Source organism: Phacochoerus africanus, chromosome 15, assembly GCF_016906955.1.
Source record: "Phacochoerus africanus isolate WHEZ1 chromosome 15, ROS_Pafr_v1, whole genome shotgun sequence".
NCBI classification, from domain to species: Eukaryota; Metazoa; Chordata; class Mammalia; order Artiodactyla; family Suidae; genus Phacochoerus; species Phacochoerus africanus.
The window spans coordinates 76,055,317-76,078,342 of NC_062558.1; the positions used below are offsets into that span (position 1 = coordinate 76,055,317).

Consider the following 23,026-nt stretch of genomic DNA (forward strand, 5'->3'; position numbering starts at 1 on the left):
CCCTCCTTTTCCGAGATTAGTGCGAGATTTTGAGCGAAGGAGGAAGTGCTACCGTATGTCTTCTAAGAGGGGGACGTGTAGCAGAAGCGCTAAGTGTGCACAACCACATTCCTGGAGCCCAAAGGAGTCGTATTCAGAGGTCTTCAAGTATTGTATTTTTGCATGTTCTTGGTAGTAACTCTGTGTATTTGAGATGAAGGTGGCTTATTTATTTATTCATTCAGCGGATATTTATTGAATACCCGCTATTTGCCATGCTAAGTACAAGGCGGCGGTGAAAAAAACAAAGCCCTTGCCCTCAGGGAGCTTACCTTCCAGTGTGTAGCCGGGTGGGGAGACATCCAATAAAGAGATAGAGTCCAAGCGTGATAAATGCTATGAAGAAAAAAAAAAGACAATATAAAGAAATAAAGAGATTGAAAGTGGAAGGTGCAAAATAGCCTGATAGGATAAATCTTCTCCCAGAAGCGGTTATTTTAATAGAAATCTGAATTCAAGAAAGAGAGAATAGGTATTCCAGGTGTTAAGTCACCTGGAAGAAAGGTGATCCAGGCAGAAGGAAAAGCAAATGCACCACAGCTCACGGCAACGCTGGATACTTAACCCACTGAGCGAGGCCAGGGATTGATGGAACCTGAATTCTCATGGATAGTAGTTGGAATTATTACCACTGAGCCACAATGGGAACTCCTAAGAATCCATTTTGGCTTAAGCCAATTTGTGATCTAAGCCTGGCTGCAATGCTGGCCCTTGAACAGGTCTTAGTCATTAAAGATCTTAAGGGAGGGAATGAAGAAACTGGGGAGGATTAGTCAAGAAAAAAATGGTGCAGCCTTGGGGTAGGGTCCTGGTTTTGAAACCCTGTATAAGATCTTGAGTCCTTGGAGTTCCCGTTGTGGCTCAGTGGTTAATGAATCTGACTGGGAACCATGAGGTTGCGGGTTTGATCCCTGGCCTTGCTCCGTGGGTTAAGGATCTGGCGTTGCCTTGAGCTGTGGTGTATGTCACAGACGCGGCTCGGATCCCGCGTTGCTGTGGCTGTGGTGTAGGCCAGCAGCTACAGCTCCGATTAGACCCCTAGCCTGGGAACCTCCATATGCCACAGGAGCGGCTCAAGAAATGGCAAAAAGACAAAAAAAAAAAAAAATCTTAAGTCCTTGTGTTTTGAAGGAAAAGACTTTTCCTTTAGCCTTGGTCTTAAAAGGCTAACACAAGAGTTAATGATTAAGGGAGTTCCCATCATGGCTCAGTGGTTAAAGAACCTAGCTAGTATCCATGAGGACATGGGTTCAACCCCTGACCCCGTTCAGTGGGTTAAAAATCTGGCGTTGCTGTGAGCTGTGGTCGCAGACATGGCTCGGATCGCACGTTGCTGTGGCTGTGGTGTAGGCCTACAGCACCTATTCGATCCCTAGCCTGGGAACCTCCACATGCTGCGGGTATGGCCCTAAAATGACAAAAGAGAAAAAAAAGAGTCAATGATTAGGAAATATTATTATAGATAAAAACTAGTTAAAATAGTCTCCATGATGTTATGCCCTGCCTTGGCCCACACACTTACTCTTAACTAGCTTTTCACAAAGGATCTAGTCCTTGCTTAATTGCTTTCTTTTACTAACGGTTACTTTTTAGTTAGAGTTATATTGCACCTAGTGTTCTCTTTTGTAATTGGAACACCCCCCACCACCCCTTCCCTGTAAGCAATCTTCATTCCAGAGGGAAGGGCAAGGAACCATAACCCCAAAGACAGCAAGAAAGCCATCACCACCAGACTGACACCCGCCTTGACCACTCTAAAATGATCCATAGAGGGAAAAGACTGGGGAGTTCCTGTCGTGGCGCAGTGGTTAACGAATCTGACTACGAACCATGAGGTTGAGGGTTCGGTCCCTGCCCTTGCTCAGTGGGTTAAGGATCCAGCGTTGCCGTGAGCTGTGGTATAGGTTGCAGACGCGGCTCAGATCCCGTGTTGCTGTGGCTCTGGCGCAGGCCGGCAGCTACAGCTCCGATTCGACCCCTAGCCTGGGAACCTCCATATGCCGAGGGAGCTGCCCAAAGAAATAGCAAAAAGACAAAAAAAAAAAGACAGAGAAGACTGTAGATACCTTAATCTTTCGGGCTAAACCTATACGACCCTTTCTATCCCCTCTCAAGGGAGGACACAGTTTTGAGGTGTTAGCCTGCTGTGGCCTCCTTTGCCTGGCAAAACAACAAAGCTGTTCATTCTGCTTCACCCAAAACTCTGTCTCTGAGACTTAATTGATGCTGGTGTACAGAGGCCACCTTTCTGCTAGTTCCTCAAGAAGGAAGGAATTATTACTTGTTAAGGAGAATACCGGGGACCTTTTCCAAAGCAATGTCTCCCCAAAACACAAAATTGGGGAAGTTTTAAGCTAAGGGTACATGTATATTCATGACAAGGCTTGAGCAGAGAATTCAGCATAAAATTGGGGCAAAGGTCAATTGAATCCAAGCTTTAGTTTACTGAACTCAGGAGAGTGAATACCATCATTCCATCCTCCATCTGGGTGGGGGCCTTAATTCCTAAAGAACTCAAAGATATATTAATTTATATATCCCTTAAGGAACTGTAGCTGAATCCTTAACCCACTGAGTGAGGCCAGGGATCAAACCCTCATGCTCACAGACACTATGTCAGCTGCTTAACCCACTGAGCCACAGTGGGAATTCCAAACCCATTGTCTTTTTTTTTTTTCTTTGTCTTTTGTCTTTTTGTTGTTGTTGTTGTTGTTGCTATTTCTTGGGCCACTCCCATGGCATATGGAGGTTCCCAGGCTAGGGGTTGAATCGGAGCTGTAGCCACCGGCCTACGCCAGAGCCACAGCAACGCGGGATCCGAGCCGCGTCTGCAACCTACACCACAGCTCACGGCAACGCCGGATCGTCAACCCACTGAGCAAGGGCAGGGACCGAACCCTCAACCTCATGGTTCCTAGTCGGATTCGTTAACCACTGCGCCACGACGGGAACTCCCCCATTGTCTTTTAATTAAAATCACACACCTGGTCTTAGGACTTACTGAAATTCTTGTTTTATGTCTCAGCACAGAAGGAGTTCAGCGAGAGTCAAAGTGAGAGGTAAGTAGATTTAAAAAAAAAATTATTATAGTTGATTCACAGTGTTTGGTCAACTTCTGCTGTACAGCAAAGTGACCCAGGTATGGATATATTCTTTTTCTCATCATCTTCTATCATGTTCCATCATAAGTGATTGGATATAGTTTCCCTGTGCTATACAGCAGGAAGTCATTGCTTATCCACTCCAAGTACAATAGTTTCATCTACTAACCCCAAATTCCCAGTCCATCCCTTTCCCTCCTCCTCCCCTCAGCAACCACAAGTGTGTTCTCTATGTCCATGAGTTTGTTTCTTTTCTGTAGATAGGTCCATTTGTGCCAAATATTAGATTCCACATGTGATATATTGTATTTGTCTTTCTCTTTCTTATAGTATAAGAAGTAGACTTATTGAGAGAGATAGTGTGGGCCATCTCAGAAGGTGAGAGACGCCGAAATATGGGAATTGGTGTTTTTAGGCTGGGTAACTTCATAGGCTAATGAGTGGGAGGATTATTTCAACAATTTTGGGGAAGGGGCAGAACTCCCAGGAATTGGGTCATTGTGCACTCTGGGGCTTTTATGGTCAGCCTCAGAACCGTCATGGCACCTGTGAATGTGTCATTTAGCTAATGTATTACAATGAGCATATAATGAGGCTCAAGGTCCACCAGAAGTAGAACTTCCTGCCATCTTGGACCTAGTTGGTTATAACCACTTTTCACTTATCTGCAATGGCTGTGTCACTCTTTGAGGGTTGCGGTCTGCTCTCTTCCCTCCTGTTTCATTGTGACTCCAAGCTGGCCTGTGGAGAATATCCTGGAGGTGAAGAGTCAGCCCCTCCCTAGTAAGACAGCCCTATGCTTAGAGAAAATTGAGGTCTCCACAAATTGATGGGTCCTTCGTCTCTGTTATAGGATTCACATTGGGATACATTTTGCATAGCCTCTCTGAGGTGTGTTGATTTGGGGCTACTAGATAGTCCCCTCTCCTGCTAAGTGTCGCTTCCATTTCCTGAGTGTCACAAGGCCCCTCTTCTCCAGCTGACTTCAGGTGCTTCACTTTGTGAGGAGGGTGCTCAAGTGTAAAAGAAGGCCTGTAATTTGTTGTGTTACAGAACTGGACTGTGACTGCTCAGCTACTGGCTGGTAAGCCCATCTCTTCTTTCCCACAATGCAAATAAATGACAAAATCTTATTTACTTTTTGGGTCTGTTCTTAGTAGTTTGGTTTAGATGGGCGGGTCTGGAGTGGTAAGGATCAGAAGGGGTGGGTGGGAGAGTGTGTGGTAGTGAAACCAAAATGCCTATGACTCAGCCAAAACCCATATTGGGAATTGAACCCTTTTTTACAAATTAGGATCGCTTGCCTGGCGTCTGGACTTCCTGAGACTCAGGTTCTTTGTGTTTCAGAAAATAAGGAATTCAGCGAGAAACAAAGTGATAGACAAGAAATAGATGTATGAATATAGGACACTTGCGAGAGATACAAGCAGGCAGGCAAGGAGGCTCTGCCCCAGGATTAGGCGGGCTTCATTTTTATAATCCAAGGAAAGTGGGGAGCGGGAAAAGACCACCTTCTTCCTCACTCTTCAAGTAGACATCAGGTTTATATCATTAGCTCCTCCTTCGTATTGGGTAAGAGTATTTCACCCTCTGAGGTGAAAGTAGGACTGTCACGGTGCTTACTCAAATCAGCAGAAGGGTGGTAAACATATGCTAAAATACGTGTGTTTTTTTTTTTTTTCCTCCCTTTTCTAGGGCCGCTCCCTTGGCATATGGAGGTTCCCATGTTAGGGGTCGAATCGGAGCTGCAGCCGCCAGCCTACACCACAGCCACAGCCACAGCAATGCAGTATCTGAGCCAAGTCTGCGACCCATAGCTCACGGCAACGCCGGATCCTTAACCCACTGAGCAAGGCCAGGGATCGAACCTGCAACCTCATCGTTCCTAGTCAGATTCATTAACCACTGTGCCATGACGGGGACTCCCTAAAATGTGTTGAATCATTCAGGTTTCTGTATAATGAGGGTCTCCTACTTTGGAGTGTCATCTTTCTCTTTAATTCCTGTCCTTAATCCTAAGGATCATTTTGCTGAACCTGAATGCAGGCTTCATTTTATCTTTCACTTAATGACCCGAGGCACGTCTCATGCTTTTACTTCTGGTTTTACAGTTAAGCAGGTCTGCTTCATTCCATGATGTTCTGATGGCTTGCTTGAGCAATTATTAATATACAGTGGTCTCCCAGAATTCCCTAGGTTTCTCCTCTATGTATGGTCCCCTACTGGGACTTCTGCAACTACCTGTGTAACTATCCTACTCCATCCCTATCGGTAGGACCTCTTCAAGCCTCATCTCATGATCTCCTTCCCTCTCTTTTGCTGCTGAGATCTGTCCCAGAATGGTTCCAATTCAGACAGGCTTTGTTGTTTCAGAAGGGATTATAAACTGAGCCCAAGGCTGGTCTAACCAGCTTCCATGATATCACTTCCTGGCTTTCCCAAAGATCTCAAACTGGGTGTCTTTTGTCCTGAGGCAATTTAACTTTCTATGGTTCCTTCTCAGTCCAAATGAATGGAAGAGAGCCATATTCCTGCTCAGTTTATGTTAAACATTATACCGCTTGGTCTATAGGTGTTTAAATATAGAACTGGTATGCCAGGGGTGACCTGAAATGATAGTTTCTCCTTGATAGCTCTTGAACTCAAGATGTCATGATGTTGATCTAAGGGAAAAAATTAGAGATTTCTACCCTGATTAGCTGGAATCCTGGGATCTGTGAGAGGATGAGGCCCAAAATGAGAGATAAATCCTTTATTGCCTCTACAGTTATCAGAGAGAAATCCCTGGGAAAATGAATCTCCCAGTGACTCTCAGCATCCCCTCATTTTGCTCCAAGAGCTGAAATAACCCTTGTGTTAGGTGACCACCAGCTTCCAGATTCCTCTCCTTGGGGGAATACCAAGAATTCAGTCTGACCTTAACATGCTTTAATCTTCTGGGGAGTTCCCGTTGTGGCTCAATGGTTAAGGAATCCGACTGGGAACCATGGGGTTGCGGGTTCGATCCCTGGCCTTGCTCAGTGGGTTAAGGATCCGGTGTTGTCATGAGCTGTGGTGTAGGTCGCAGACGTGGCTCGGATCCCGCGTTGCTGTGGCTCTGGCGTAGGCTGGCAGCTATAGCTCCGATTTGACCCCAGCCTGGGAACCTCCATATGCCATGGAGTGGCCCAAGAAATGGCAAAAAGACCAAAAAAAAAAAAAAAAAAGCTTTAATCTTCTGTGGTCCCATCTCCATCTCTACTAAGAGACATTTCACCCTGGCCCCATCTCCTTAATTATCTTTTCCACCTGTCCAAATCTAACCAGTTCTTCAGAGCTCAGCTTAAACTTTGTCTTCTCTGTAGAGAGATGGAATTAATTTAATAGTCAGATATCTATAGCGAAAGCCAGGCAACTATGCAGAGTTTTAGGGATTCAGAGATGGACCACAAGTAAAGAACAGAACCTGACATCAGGGAGCTTGCAGTCTAGTAAGGGAGATATTAAAGGAATTAGAGGACAGTGTGCTAAGTACAGCAGTGGGATTGTGTATAAGCACAAAGAGGCTCAGAAGAGGGAGCTGTGTGTGTTTTACACACACAATTCTACGTGTGTGTGTAGAATTGGAAAGGCTTGCTGGGGGAGAGGTCACCTGAGCCTAGGTTTGAGGCTGAGCAAGGGTCAACTCCTCCAAAAGTGCGCCCTGCTTTGTTGTTTTTTTTTTTTTTTTTTGTCTTTCTGCCTTTTCTAGGGCTGCACCCACGGCACAGGGAGGTTCCCGGGCTAGGGATCTAATCAGAGCTGTAGCCGCCAGCCTACACCACAGCCACAACAACACGGATCCGAGCTACATCTGCGACCTACATATACCACAGCTCACGGCAACGCCGGATCCTTAACCCACTGACCAAAGCCAGGGATCGAATCCACAATCTAATGGTTCCCAGTCAGATTCGTTAACCACCGAGCCACGACGGGAACTCTCCCTGCTTTGAATTCCCATGGCACTTAAGCTTGGCCCCTCCAGGGGTACCCACCTTCACTGCCCTGCACAGTTGGTGCCCTTTGCCTGTGAGTCTGTGTATATCCTGTCTCCAGCTAAACTAGGATGGAAGTCTTGCCCTCACACTCCCCATGGTCTGAGCACAAGCCTGATACCTTATAGGGACTCAATACATATTTAAGTGAAGAGAAAAAATGAATCCAGAGAGGTTTTTCTCACCTCAAACACTTGATCCAGTGTCTCCCTGAGCTAGCAGGGAGCATAAATTCCTTCCTCAGGCTTCAGGAAGAATCTCTGAGTCAGTGAAATGTCCTCCACTTCCTGTCCTTTGCTCCTTTTCTCTTTGACTTCCTCGTGTCCCCCGCTGCCTCCAAATGTGACCCACCAAGTCCTTCCTTTCAAAACTCCAGGCTCTAAAAATCTCTCTCCAGAGAAACGACCCTTATTGATTAAACTGTGGTATACAATGGAATGCAGCCGTGGGAATGGTTGGGAATGAGGCTTTCCAAGATATTCTTCTTTAATGCTGGATTTTGGAAACATGTGAATGTTCACCTATTTAAAAAGATGGGGGTGGGGGGGGAGAGGCAGAGGGGGAGGGAGGGAAAACCTAAATTTCACATTGAAGATGATAAAAATTCACCCAGGAGTGTGAATGACTGATAGATAACTGAATTTTCAATTTGAGTTCAATAAATTGTTGAACAAACACATGAAGATGTCCCCAGAGCATCTCTGGATCTTTGCTTCAGTCCCTTGCTCTCTCTGTCTCCCTAGAGGAGGAGCCATCCACACCTAGGGAGGGCCAGAGGCTGGAGAATAAGGGCACAGGGCACCTGACGCCCTTTGTACCAAAACTGAGTTGCAGGGATATCCTGCAAAGTACAGGTTGTCTCTCCACCCCAACCTCCCACCTATAGATGCCACAGCAGGAACTCCCAAATACAGGTTCTTTGATTCAAACTCCTTTCCCTTAGATGGTCTCTACTCCCAGCTTCTCTTGGGAAAGAGATGGAGCTGGTATTAGGACACTGATTCAGACTTCATGTGTTCATGTTTAGATGGTCTCGAAATTGGGAGAACCCAGCTTTTTAGGAGATTCCCTGGATCCCTTCCCTGGGTCCAGAAGTACATGTACCCACCTCCTAGGTATTTCTCTTGGGAGATGTCTCAGGCACCTCCCCCCAAAATTGCCTCGTTATTCTCCACCCGAACCTGGTTCTCTCAGCCTCCCAAGCCCCCTGAAGGGCACTACCACATGCCTAGTTACCCAAACAAATCTGGGTTCCACGCTGAATTATTCACTCTCCTTTACCAGTTTATATGCTCCCCATCCTTACCCCTCAGGCCGATTCTAAACATCTTCCAAATCTCCAAATCTGTTACAGTTCTCCAACTCTGCAGCCATTCCCTTAATCCAGGCTTCCAGCATCTGTTAACTGGATTATTATAGCAGTCTCCAACCTGGATCCCACTCCAACCCATCTGTAGCGTTGCAGGCAAAGTCATCATTCCAAAATGCAAAGCTTATTATGTCAATTTCCTGCTTCAAACCCTTCAGTGGCCCCTAAGTATCATTAAGACAAAAGTCCAGACACGTTATTGGGGATTATAGGGTCGTATAGAAACTGGTTCTCCCCCCGCCCCATATAAAGCCATCTGAGTTTGCTACTTTCTGTTAGTATATTTTTAACTGTTGATTGAATTTACTCTAGTTATAGTCTACTCAGATTTTATTTTTTTCTTGTGTCTAGTAAATAATAATTTCTAGGCAGCTATCCATTTCATATTTATTGGCATAAAGTTGTTCTGTGTATTATTATTTTTATTTTTTTGTCTTTTTGCCTTTTCTAGGGCCGCACCCATGGCATATGGAGGTTTCCAGTCTAGGAGTCAAATCGGAGCTGTAGTCGCCAGCCTACACCACAGCCACAGCCACAGCCACACGGGATCCGAGCCGTGTCTGTGACCTACACCACAGCAATGCCAGATCCTTAACCCACTGAGCGAGGCCAGGGATCAAACTCACAACCTCATGGTTCCTAGTTGGATTTGTTAACCACTGAGCCACGACGGGAACTCCTGTTCTGTGTATTATTATTTTTTAAACTGTAGTATCTACTTATATGCATTTGAAAATCCCTAATATTATTTTTCTCTTTAATATTTTTGTTTGAGTTATAATCTTCATTCTTTTTCAAGTTTCTTGAGTTAGATGCTTAGCTTATTGTCAGCCCAACTTCTGTAAATATGTAAACTGTTAAGACGTTTCTAAGCTTTCTGTTAGCTGTGTCCCACAAGTTTGTTTGTTTGTTTGTCTTTTTAGGGCCAAACATGTGGCATATGGAGGTTCCCAGACTAGGGGTCAAATCGGAGCTGTAGCCACTGGCCTATGCCACAGCCACAGCAATGCCAGATCTGAGCCGCGTCTGTGACCTAAACCACAGCTCAGGGTGATGCTGGATCCTTAACCCACTGAGTGAGGCCAGGGATTGAACCCGAGTCCTCATGGTCACTAGTTGGATTCATTTCTATTGAGCCACAACGGGAACTCCAACAAGTTTTAATAGCTAGTATTTTCATGGTCCTATTCAGTTCTAAGCAGTTTTAAATTTCCATCATGATTTTTTCCGTAACCTAATAGTTAACGAGGTGTGTTTCAAAATGCCCAACTGCATTTCTTATTATCTTTTTGTGAATGACTGCCTTCTTTGTTTTGTTTGTTTCTGGCCACGCCTGCAGCATGTAGAAGTTCCCTGGGCCAGGGATGGGAGCTGGGCCCCAGGGGTGACAACCTGGATCCTTAACTTGCTGAGCCACCAGGGAACTCTGAATGACCACCAACTTAATTAATCCTTGCGTCGCAAAATCTTCCCTAAACTGTACTTAGTAGATACACCCTAGAACTTCCGTGCCCAGAAACATGCCTTTTGGTCTTTGGACATTTGCACGGTCCTTACCCTCTGCCAGGACACTCCTCCTTCCCCCTTTGTTAACTCCTACTCAATCCTCAGGTCTCAGTATTTTTTTATTTTTATTTTTATTTTTTTAATTTTTTTATAATTTTTTAAAAAATTTTCCCACTGTACAGCAAGGGGGTCAGGTTATCCTTACATGTATACATTACAATTACATTTTCCCCCACCTTTTCTTCTGTTGCAACATGAGTATCTATCTAGACAAAGTTCTCAATGCTATTCAGCAGGGTCTCCTTGTAAATCTATTCTAAGTTGTGTCTGATAAGCCCAAGCACCCGATCACTCCCACTCCCTCCCCCTCCCATCAGGCAGCCACAAGTCTCTTCTCCAAGTCCATGATTTTCTTTTCTGAGGAGATGTTCATTTGTGCTGGATCAGTATTTTTTTAATTAAAGAAAAAAATTTCTCTGCAAGCCTGCCTTGAACTTCCAGATCTGGATTAGAGAGCCCTTCTGCTTTTCTAAGTGCTTTCACACGCCCTGCACTTATTAACCTCATTGCTTCTTTTCTCTGTTTTCCTCACTAAAACGCAAGCTCCTTGAAGACCTTGCTCAGGGCTTGGCCTATAGTAGGTGATCAGTAAAGAAATTTAAAATGAATAGAGTGAATCTTACCCTCTCACTTGCTGGTAAAAATTCCCATTCTGGAGCCACAGAGAACACCACACGAACATAGCTGTTTCTCCCCCCTCAGGTATTGTCATATCCACTGCTTCTCTCTTCGTGGTTATGGTCCATCTCTGGTGGTTCATCCTGCCTCACCCCAGGCCACCCAGGTCCCTGGGAACCCTATTTTCAGGATCAGGACTGGGGCTAGGCTGAATCCAGCAGCTTCCCTTGCCTGCTCCAGGCCAGTCACTCTCTGCACCGAGCCTTCTTGCCAGCAGGTGGTGCTTAAAGTCCGGAAGCTGAACTACTCTGCGCCCACATTCTCTTTCAGCTGCTTGTCTGACACAGGGCTGTGCTTGGGGAGGCTGCTCTGGCCTGGGGACCTGGCTCTTTGCTCCCATGCTGCTGTCCTTTCCTTGTTGTCTAACAATGGTTGTTGCCTGGACTGCCCCTTTGTCTTAGGGTCCAACTCAGTTCCAGTGCATACGCTTCAACCAGAACCAAAACCAGGTAGGGCACTAAAAGCTATTAAAACAATGGTTTTCAAATATCATGTACATTCTATTTTTTTGTCTTTTTGCCATTTCTTGGGCCGCTCCCTCGGCATATGGAGGTTCCCAGGCTAGGGGTCGAATTGGAGCTGGAGTCACCGGCCTATGCCCGAGCCGCGTCTGCACCCTACACCACAGCTCACAGCAACATGGATCCTTAACCCACTGAGCAAGGGCAGGGATTGAACCTGCAACCTCATGGTTCCTAGTCGGATTCGTTAACCACTGCGCCACGACAGGAACTCCTCCTGTACATTCTTAAGCCTTTTTCCTTAGTAACTTTCTCTCCACATTCTCCCTGCTTGTCCCTGCTGAGCCCATCAAGAAAGCCCAGAAGCCTGTCCCTTCTTAGTTTTTTTCTCCCCAAAGCCTTAGGGCTGGAACTGGAAAAGGAGTTATTTTTTGTTTTTTAAAGAAGTAGAGAACAACAGCAAAAGTAGAGAATGGCTGTGAGGGTGTGGGAGTGTTAACCAACCTAGGTCCACGGATTCTTTAATCAATACAAATTGATAAGAGGCCAAACAAGGAATTCAAGATAAAGCTGCCACACAAGGGAGTGAAAATGAGTAACAGGCACCCTTGCTCTGCTCTTCAGCTCTTCCTGGAGGGCAGGCTGGTTCCTTAAATGGCATGAGGATGGGGGCAGATTGATGGGTTGGGCTGGAGGAGTGGTTTAGGGCACCGTGCCCACCCTCTTGGTGGTGCTGTGTGCAGGGATCATGTGCAGTACCTTGCTTTTGGTCCTGGCACCGAAAAAGTGGCAGTTGGTTTGTGGCCTTTCATCTTATTGTTCATAATTGCCCCGACTGCAGCATGCATGCAGATGTTTTTAGTCCTTTGTAGTTTCTTTGTATTCTCTTGCTCGGGGAGAACCTTGTCCACCCGAGAGTGCTAGCACTCCTGTAAAGACTCCCAGGTCCCAACCTATCCCAGGAGGACTTTATTAAGGCACTGTTGGCATCACTTTTACATTGGCCAAGAAATATTTTAAAATTAGCTTTTGGTGGTGGACTGTTGGTTTAATCATGTCACTGCTTTGAGTCTGAACTTTGTGGGTGACAGTCTCACAAAAATTACATCCAGGAGTTCCTGTCGTGGCTCAGTGGTTAACGAATCCGACTAGGAACCATGAGGTTGCAGGTTCGATCCCTGCCCTTGCTCCGTGGGTTGAGTATCTGGCGTTGCCATGAGCTGTGGTGTAGGCTGCAGACGCGGCTCGGATCCCGAGTTGCTGCGGCTCTGGCATAGGCTGGTGACTCCAGCTCCGATTCGACCCCTAGCTTGGGAACCTCCATATGCCGAGGGAGCGGCCCAAGAAATGGCAAAAAGACAAAAAAAAAAATTACATCCAATTACAGCAGTATTGTTATGGATGGACGAGTGATCCTTGGGAGGTAAAGGAGGGGCTGCTAATCTTGTATGGAAGAGGATCAAGGAAGGGACAGTTTGATCTGAATCTTAAAGTTGGAGGGGAAGGTTATCCTAAGTATAAAAGAAAATAGGAATAAAAAGAGAAGCACAGGAGTTCCCTTTGTGGTTCTGTAGGTTGAGAACCATAAGGATGAGGGTCCGATCCCTGGCCTCGCTCAGTGTGTTAAGAATCTGGTGTTTGGAGTTCCCATCATGGCGCAGCGGAAACGAATCCGACTAGGAACTATGAGGTTGCGAGTTCGATCCCTGGCCTTGCTCAGTGGGTTAAGGATCTGGCATTGCTATGAGCTGTGGTGTAGGTCGCAGATGCGGCTCAGATTCTGTGTTGCCATGGTTGTGGTGCAGGCCAGCGGCTGCAGGTCCGATTTGAGTCCTAGCCTGGGAACCTCCACATGCCATAGGCACAGCCCTAAAAAAAAAAAACAAAAAAAAAAGAGAGAGAGAGAAGCACATATCAGCCTTTTGTATTCCCAAATGCTTCAGCTTATCCTGAACTCTGCCTATTAGAATCCTCTCAGCCTCATGTGCTTCCTTGGTCAAGGACTTCTCTGGGGGCATCCTGGCCTCTTCTGGGTGACTTAGCTTGTATGTCTCACTTAGCACATTTGCCCTGTTGTGCCAGAGTGTGGCCATCCTGTCTTTCTGAGCACCTGGACCTTCCATGCTTCCTCAGGTACTTCTAGGAGCTACTGGAGTTCAGCTGGAATTCCATGTACCTGTGACAGGTGCCCTTGACCCTGGGTTTCAAGGTGTTGCAGGTGAGATCCTTACCCTTTCTCACTTTGCTCTGGTTTTCAGTTTCAGTGAACCCAGGCCAGTTGCCTGGTTTCTTCTATAAGGGAATGAATGCCCCACAGAGGTTGTGAATGGGTACTTTTCTTTCAGGCTGGAGAAACAAGGGTTGGGGAAAAGAGTGATCTGGGGGTTATGGGACAAGTTTAAGAAAAAGCTCACACTTTGCTAATGCCTCGGCCCTGGGGCAATGAGCAAGGCGAAGGCCGCATTTGGGTACTTGGAATACACATCCCAAGAATGGAAAGAGTGGAAGATAGATGAGGTGCCTGATAGAAAGAGGAGATGACAGATGATCTCTCAAACTCCTTTGAGAGATCACCTAATCTGCTCCCAGAAAGGATGTTAGAAGTGAGGTTGTTAAATTGCCCTGGAGAAAATGCTGGGGTTGGTGCTGTCCTTGTGAAGCCACAGGTGCAGACCCAGGCCCTGCCCTTCACTGGCTAAGACACATTCCCTCCCGACTTCTAGGCCTCTCGGGAAGCACTGGATTTTTGGTGTGGTGGTTCTATCACATTGGATGTGTGCCCCTATCATGCACCAGGGAGCATCACCTGGAGGTTCTGGAGGTGGTAGGAAATCTGCAGAAGAGCTGAGGGAGAGGTTTCTGGACCTGGAGGAAATGTCCAACCCCATTAAACTCAACCATATCTGTCATTTTATAGTTAAGAAAACGGGGGGGGGGATTACTTGCTTGTTCAAGGTCACACTGAGTCAGTGGCAGAGTTGAGTTCATACACAACCCGGGTTGCCACAGTTCTTGACACTTAGGTCCACTGTACCAGAAGGTGCTCTTATACCTCATCTTAGTTCCTTATCGTGGGGCGTGAGTAATCAAGGACTATGTACTTTGGTTCAGGATGAAACACTATCCAGACGGTGCTGGAAAGCACCACCATCAACCTCCAAATGCCCTTTTTGTTTATGCCTAAAGTGGGCTCTCTGCAGGAAGAACCAGACTCTGGTGGAAAGAAAATAGGTCTTCTGCTAGCAGGATCTCAAACCCAGTGGAGAAGTGACATGAAAAGGGCCCCAGAGGATCCTAAAAAAAGGAGACAAAAGCCTTTGGCGGGGAGGGGTTATTGCAAACTGCTATAATTAAAGTGATATTTTACAAGTGTTTAAGACAAGGGCAGAAAGGCTGTGAGCCAGGCTCCAGCTCCAGAGACACATGCCTGGAGGGAACGTGGCACTTGCAGGGAACAGGAGCTCAACCTCTGCTGCTCTTTACTAAGCTCAGTTGTGGGGGAGTTTCCTTAGGGAGCCTGAGAGGGAAAGCCAGGAGTGGAGAAAGCCATGAAGCAGCTGCTTTACATTCCAAATCTTGCTCCATTCCCACCGTGCACATCGCCTTCTGGGCCAGGCCTCAGAGCTACCCTGGGGACTGACACGAATCCTTCGTCTGGCCCAGGCCTCCCACCAGCTCCCGTGCTCAGGTCATCTTTGTTATCGTTCAGCCGTGATTTCCTTTTGCCTGCCAGAAGTTCTCCCAACTTGTAGCTTAAAAAACACCAGCAAGAGGAGAAGCAAGGAATGTTCTTGTTAACATAAATCCACAGCGCAATGACTCCAGCCCTGGGTGTCTCCCAGGCCTGGCAGTTAGTGGAGAGTTCCCTGCATGCCTTATCCGTAGGGTGGGTGCTTGAATGGGTGGAGCTGTTGAACGTGCTGAAGGCCTGCGCTTTCAGGACTTGCTCATGTTTCTGAACACTTACAGGGAGAATCACTGGTTCGGAATCAGAGCCTAGCAGAACACTGGGACTGGGGAAACCCGAGGAATCCTGAGATCATCCCCCGGAGGGAGGAGCACTACTTCCAGAAGGAGCGGCAGGGAAGGCTGTGCCAAGGCTCGGCTCGGGGGTGGAGAGGTGGCCCCCTGGGCAGTGTGGGGTTACTGTTTGGGCAAAGCGAAGTCCCAGGCCGTTTCCTGTGCGCATTTCCACATGGCCTGCATGAGGCGGGTGAAGCCCATGTCTTTGGGCTTCTCCAGGCCTCTCATCAGCCGTTGCTTCATGATGGAGACAAATTCCTTATTGCTCAGCTCTCCATTGCCTAGAAGAAGAGGCGAACACAACAGGGATAAGTGAAGGCCTTAGAACAAAGACAATGAGAAAATGCCACTGCTCACATCATATAGGTTCCAAAGCCCCGCACTCTCTCACAGCCAAATTTAATTTTCTTGGCTGAAAATGAACTGGTTTGCACCTTCCTTGATGGTTCCAATTGCAGCTCAGTGATAGTTCAGTGTAGTGTGACAAAAGTTGAATGAGAATATACTACACGTCAGGTCCTTGTGCTAGGTGTTGAGAATAAAGAGATAAAAATGACTGTGTCCCTTGAAACACCATCAGGTTGTGGGAGAGACAAATACATCATTTCAATGCAGTGACGTAAATGGCATCATGGGGCAGGGAGAGGATGCTCTGGGGGCAAAGGGGAAGAAAATCTAACTCAGGGTGGGGAGGATGCATGCACAGATCAGTAAAGGCTTCCTAGAGGTGACTCCTTAACTGAATCCCAAAGGACGAGCAGGAATTGGCCAAGTGAAGGGGAGTGAGGTGGGGAGGGCATTCCAGTAGTGGAAGCAGCAGAAGCTAAGGCCTAGGCAGGAAGCAGCACAGCTGCTGGAGACGACAAGGAGTCAGGTATTGTGGGGCAACAGCGGTGGGGATATGACAAAGGAACCAGACGCAGGCAGGTCCCCAAGGATCTTGTATTCTCATTAAAGGGTTTGCACTTGCTCTTCAAGGCAGAAAAGGACTAGAAGAGGGGAGTGAGGTGCAGTTAGATGTCCACTCTGGATACATTTCTCTGGCTGGATGTGTGCTGATGGCCACTCCAGAGTGGTGTGGCTGGAGTATGGGAGCCGGTTAGGAGGCTGCTGCAGTAGTCCAGATGAGGGCTTTTCATGGTGAAAACCGAAATCAAAATCTGGCTTTGGATTCACCCCACTTTCTTCCTCATGGCTTCTCATTTCACTCTCTTTAGTGGCACACTTTCAGGTCTGGAGGAGAGCTTGGAGAGCATCTGGTCTGACCAAAGGTCACCTCTCAAGCCACAGGGAACAGCAACCACTGCAACAAGAGAGGGCCATTGGCGAGATGCCCAAGAGTAAATGTCTGATGATTAAAGAATGGCAGCCACTGCTGGTGGTGATAAAATAATAGGAAAGCAGGAAACAGACCTCTACTAAAGATCAGTCTGGGAAGAAAGTGGAAAGAGGGAATAAATGGTTTGCTTCTGGAGAGAGTATCTGAAAACCTAAACAGGCCGGTGTTTTCTATCTGAAGAGAGCAGAGCCAGTCTCAGGAGATACTTCACAGCAAGATTAAAACAAACGAACACACAAAAACCACATAAAACTACTCCATGGTACTAGGAGTTAGGGAAGTGGCCATCCTTGGGGGCATAAGTGACAGGGAGGCAGCACCAGGGAACTCTGTGGTCCTGGTAATGCGATGCATCTGGATAATGCTGGTCACGCAGATGTGCTCAGTTTTAAAATATTTATAAAGCACCATGCCTCCCCCCCTTTTTTTCTTTTTAGGGCTGTGCTTGTGGCATATGGAAGTTCTCAGGCTAGGGGTCGAATGTGAGCCCTACGCCACTGCCACAGCAACACTGGATCCAAGCCACATCTGTGATATACATGGCAGCTAGCAGCAACGCCAGATCCTTAACCCACTGAGGGAGGCCAGGGATCGAACCTGCACCCTCATGGATACTAGTTGGGTTCTTACCTGCTGAGGGAACAACGGGAACTCCATGCTCCATACTTTGTACTTTTCTGTATGTATATTATACTTCAATATAAAAAGTTAAGGAGTTCCCTTTGTGGCACAGTGGAAGTGAATCTGACTACTATCCATGAGGATTCGGGTTCAATCCCTGGCCTCGCTCAGTTGGGTTGGGGATCCGGCATTGCTGTGAGCTGTGGTGTAGGTCGCAGACGTGGCTTAGATCCTGTGTTGCTGTGGTTGTGGCGGAGGCTGACAGCTGTAGCTCCTGGGAACTTCCATGTGCCATGGGTATAGCCCTAAAAACTGAAACAAACAAACAAACAAAAAAAAGTGGCCTGGCTGGGCTGAAAGGTAATTGTAATATGGTTTATTGAGAATGCGATTAAAAGAACAAAAAAGTCTAAACAGGATTCTTAATATTTTGTAGAAAAAGAAGATTAAGATGAAAAAACCTGAGGTTACTTCATTTAAACTACCGTGGGTTTCTGTTTCCCAAGGCCAGGGCTGACCAGTCTGAATGGCTTTTGTCACCTATAAATCAGATATATGACTGAATGTCATCTGTGTGCATCTATGATCTGTGAGTGCAACTCAATTTTGTGACAAGTCTGTTGGAAGATCGGAATTCTCTGTCCTCTGGCATTTTGAACTTGCAGTGGCAGAAATGACAATGGCTTCTAAATTTAATATCTACTTCCCTTTTCTGTAGATTGAAAAAAAAAATCCCATTTAACACCCAGAGCAAAAGCGTGAAAAGCAAAAATAAACAAGTGGGACTATATCAAACGATATCAAGCTTCTGCACAGCAAAGGAAACCATCAACAAAATGAAAAGGCAATCTGTGGGAATGGGAGAAAATATCTGCAAATCATGTATCTGATATGGAGTTAATATCCAAACTATATAGAGAATTCTACAACTCAATAGCAAAAAAACCAAACAACCTGATTTAAAAATGGGCAGAGGACCTGAATAGGTGCTTTCCAAAGACAAAGCACCAAACACAAAGAGATGGCCAAAAGACACACGAAAAGATTCTCAACATCACTAACCATTAGGAAAATGCAAGTGAAAACTACAATGAGATATCATCTCTACACCTAACAGAATAAAGGTTACAGTCAAAACACCAATAAATAACAAGTGCTGGTGAGGATGTTGAGAAAAGGGAACCCTCGTGCACTGTTGGTAGGAATGTAAGTTGGTGCAGCCGCTATGAAAAACAGTATGGAGGTTTCTCAAAAAACTAAAAATAGAACTGTCATATGATCCAAATTGCACTTCTGAGTATTTTATCTGAAAGAAACAAAAACGCTAACTTGAAAAGATATATGCACCCCCATGTTCACTGCAGCATTATTTACAAGACATGGAAATAGCATAAATTGTTGGAGATATATGATGGAATATTATTCAGTCATAAAAAAGAAGGAAATTTTGCCATTTGTGACAACATGGATGGACCTTGAGGGCATTATGCTAACTAACAAAAGATGACAAACATGGTGTGATTTCACTTACATGTGGAATCCCAGAAAAAAAACAGCCAAGTTCATAGATATAGAGAACAGACTGGTACCAGAGGTGGGGGTGGGGTGGGTGAAGAGGGTCAAAAGAAATTGGTATAATATAAATAAGTCATGGGGACATAATTTAGAGTATAAAGATTATATCTGAAAACAGTATATTGCATATTTCAAAGTTGCTATGAGAATAAATCTTAAAAGTACTCATAAGATGGTGACTAGACTTACTGAGGTGATCATTTTGTAATATATACAAATATTGAATGGTCATGTTGTACACCTGAAACTAAATGATATTTTAAAGATAATTCAAGAAGATATTGACAGATCCTCCTTTTAAAAGGCTGGAAAATCAAACATTTCCCAGGACTTCCTGGAAGAAGAGGAGAACTGTGAGGCTGGTTGTCATTACCTCCATATTCCCTTCACAAACCAGATCGACAATACTGGATTCAAAAATTATAAAAATAAATTTTTTGAAAAAAACTCAAACCACCTAAAAGTGACTGCAGTTAAAACAAAATCTGGGAAAAGTTACTCTCTCACTCTAGCACCGATGTCCATTAGAACTCATAGCTATGAGGGAAACATCTTTTTTTTTTTTTTTTTGGTCTTTTTATCTTTTCTAGGGCCGCTTCCTGCGGCATATGGAGGTTCCCAGGCTGGGGGTCTAATCGGAGCTGTGGACACCGGCCTACGCCACAGACACAGCAACGCGGGATCCAAGCTGCATCTGCGACCTACACCACAGCTCCTGGCAACACCAGATCCTTAACCCACTGAGCAAGGCCAGGGATCGAACCCACAACCTCATGGTTACTAGTCGGATTCGTTAACCACTGCGCCACTACGAGAACTCCTTTTTTTTTTTTTGTCTTTGGGAAACATTTTTGTTTGTGCTATTCAAAATAGGAGCCACTAGGAGTTCCTGTCATGGCTCAGTGGTTAACGAACCTGATTAGCACCTATGAGGACTCGGGTTCAATTCCTGGCCTCACTCATTGGGTTAAGGATCTGGTGTTGCCATGAGCTATGGTGTAGGTCACAGATACAGCTCGGATCCTGAGTTGCTGTGGCTGTGGTGTAGGTTGGCGGCTACAGTTCTGATTTGACCCCTAACCTGGGAACCTCCATATGCCACGGGTGTGGCCCTAAAAAAAAAAAAATAGGAGCCACTAGCCACATGTGACTACTGAGCACCAGAAATGTCGCTAAAGAGATGGAGGAAGTGAGTTGTAAATTGTATTCAGTTTAGGGAGTTCCCTGGTGGCACAGCGGTTAAGGACCTGACATTGTCACTGCTGTGGCTCAGGTTCAATCCCTGGCCTGGGAACTTCTGCATGCTGTGGGCATGGCCAATAAATAAATAAATAAATAGTACTCAGTTTGAATTAATTTAAATTTAAATAGCCACAAGTAACTAGTGGTGTCATAGGGGGCAGGGCAGCTCTAGAGAATAACCATCCTTCCCTGTGGCGGAGGACTCTTTGTCCTCACCCTGAGGCTTCCTTTAACTCTGACCTTGGTTGTGGGTACAGGGGGGAGATTTAAATAACTCAAGTTCAACTTAATAAGTTAATGAACACCTATAATGTGCAAAGTACCATCTGAGGTCCTATTGGGGTGGGGGGTCCAAAGGTGAACAGGACTTGTAAACTATCCTTAAAAAGCTCACAATTAGGTAGGGAAAGAAAGTCTCATACACAGAGATAAGAGTGTCACATGCAGTAACATGGAAAACTGAACCAAATTAAGAAATGAAAAAACCAGAGTGATTCACTGTGCTGGGATCCGAAGGGAAGGTTTCACATGGGTGGGAGTTTTTGATCTGGTTCTCGAATTCTAAGAGCCCAGCTTCCTAAGAGAAGATGAGCAATGAATCCTGGCCGTGAGACAAGCAATGGAAGCAACATGATCTAGAGGGAGGCAGCGCAGCTTTGGTTCAAATCCTGGTTTTGCCATCAACTACTACCTTTGTAATCCTGGGAAAACTACTTAACCTCTCTGAGTTGCAGTTTCCTTATCTGCAGAGCGTGGTTAATGATAATTCCTGCATCGGAGGATTAAATGAACAGCTTCTCGGTGTACCTGGGTCATCACAAGCAATGAAAACCTGTGAGCTTCCATTGTTCATATTATCATTATTGTAACTGCCAACACAGCTGAGAAATAATGCTAGAGCAGAGCCAGGATCTCTTAAATGGGCTAGACTACAGAGTGCTCACAGACACAAAAGGCCACGGTGTGGAGCTGAGCGCTATGATGGCATGCAAATGACTGAAATGTGCCCTGGGAGGTGGAGAGGTCAGAAGAGACGTTAGGATACTCGAGTGCTCCTATCTACTAAACAGCAAGCTGGGTCTAATATTTTGTTTCTTTTCTTTCTTTTTTTTGTCTTTTCTAGGGTCGCACCCACGGCTTATGGCGGTTCCTAGGCTAGGGGTCTAATCAGAGCTGTAGCTACTGGCCTAGGCCACAGCCACAGCAATGTGGGATCCGAGCCCCATCTGTGACCTACAGCACACCTCATGGCAACACCAGATCCTTAACCCGCTGAGCAAAGCCAGGGATCGAACCCGCAACCTCGTGGCTCCTAGTCGGATTCGTTAACCCCTGAGTCACGATGGGAACTCCTTGTTTCCATTTTTAAAATCCTTATGGTCAACATGAATTTAGGCCTACAGGCAACCTGGAATTATAGGGAGAAATGGAGAACACTAACGAGGACCAGGGCTTATATTTCTCTGTGTCGTGGTGCTGAGGGCCCAGCTATTGATGTGGAAAGGGGTAAGCAGAAGAGGCGTAGGCTGGTACGCTGGGGCTGTCTGCAAGGCTCCATCAGAAACAGTGTCTGCTTCAAGGGCAGTAGGCTCGGTTTTCCCGCCTGTCTCCAGAGGACCCCACTCACCGTCACAGTCAAAGAGTGCAAATACCACATCGCACACGTGGTCTGAGAGTTCCACTTTAGCCACGGTCCTGGCCACCTGCTGCATGGTCACTGAAAGAAGAAAGGTGTTGACTTAGCACAGCAAAGGGAATGGAAGGAGACATCAATTCAGTCCTAATAAAAAGTTTTCAACTATAGTTAAGTCACATGTAAGAAAACAATTCAATTTTTAATCCGCAACCTCCCTTTCTTTCCATTTCAGGTTCCCCCACATTTTAGGAGGTATATATAATGAAGTAAGAAAGCCTGATATTAAATTCATAGAGAAAGTAGATTGAAGTTACCAGGGGCTGGAGAGTTAGTGGTTAGTGGGTACAAATGTTCTGTTTGGGGTAATGGAAACATTTTAGAAATAGTGGTGATGGTTGTACAACACTGTGAATGTAATTAATGCCACTGAATTATATATACTTAAACGGTTTAAATGGCAACTTATATATATTTTACCGTGATATAAATTTTAAAAAGTGAAAATCCACACCATATTTAAAGATGGACTTCTAAGTCTAGAGCATGCAGTGGTGGCTCTTCTAACAAATTATGATCCCTGCCTTGAAAAAAAAAATAACACCTGATATTACTATAATCTCCTTCTTGGCATTTCTCTCCCACTGGAAAGAACAGAATAACAAAAAGTCAAGGAAATAATGAGGCAGCGAAAGAAAGGACAGGGAGGTGGGGGACCAGGAGGCTTGTCTGAGTGCAGTGAGGCCTCGCTCGCCAGTCACTGATTGACAGTGGGGAACCTGCTTGGCTGAGCAGCTGAGCTGCCACTCCTCCCAACAGGTTTTTCATCGCTATTTTGTCTTTTCCAACTCTGCCCGTTGGGAGAAGCAGTGGCCCCCATCCCACTAGATCAGTATACAGCCTTTTTTTTTTTTTTCTCCTGAACCTGAGCAGAAAATCTCTTCTTCTGCCATTTTCTCTTTCTCTGACATTTACTATTAAACACTAGCAATTATGTGAGAATTGGGTTGTCACAAAAAAACAAACCAGGAAGGATGAGGCAATTTCCTCTGCCTTCTCTGCCATTTATCCTCAAGCCTGACCCAACTACATCTATACATTATGTTACGGCTTAGAGGCACACTCTCTCTCTCTCTCTCTCTTTTTTTTTTTTTTTTTGCTTTTTAGGGCCACACTTGAGACATATGGAAATTCCCAGGCTAGAGGTCAAATCAGACCTACAGCTGCCAGTCTATACCACAGCTAGAGCAACGTGGAATCAGAGGCCCATCTGCGACCTACACTAACAGCTCATGGCAACACCAGATCCCTGATCCACTGAGTAGGGCCAGGGATCGAACCTGCATCCTCATGAATACTAGTC

At 45.8% G+C, this 23,026-nt stretch overlaps 1 protein-coding gene across 3 annotated transcripts in view; it reads right to left on the reverse strand.

The window, feature by feature from the left end:
• Positions 1–14,561: 14,561 nt before the first annotated feature.
• MICU1 (mitochondrial calcium uptake 1) overlaps positions 14,562–23,026 on the reverse strand; it is a 226,822-nt gene continuing 218,357 nt past the window's right edge. For all 3 annotated transcript variants that reach the window (XM_047759643.1, XM_047759642.1, XM_047759641.1), the window contains 2 exons: positions 21,658–21,747; positions 14,562–15,534 (listed from right to left, as the gene is read on the reverse strand). In XM_047759643.1, the coding sequence (XP_047615599.1) occupies positions 15,374–15,534; positions 21,658–21,747 (251 nt within the window). In that variant the 3' untranslated portion in view covers positions 14,562–15,373. The remainder of the gene's footprint in view (positions 15,535–21,657; positions 21,748–23,026) is intronic.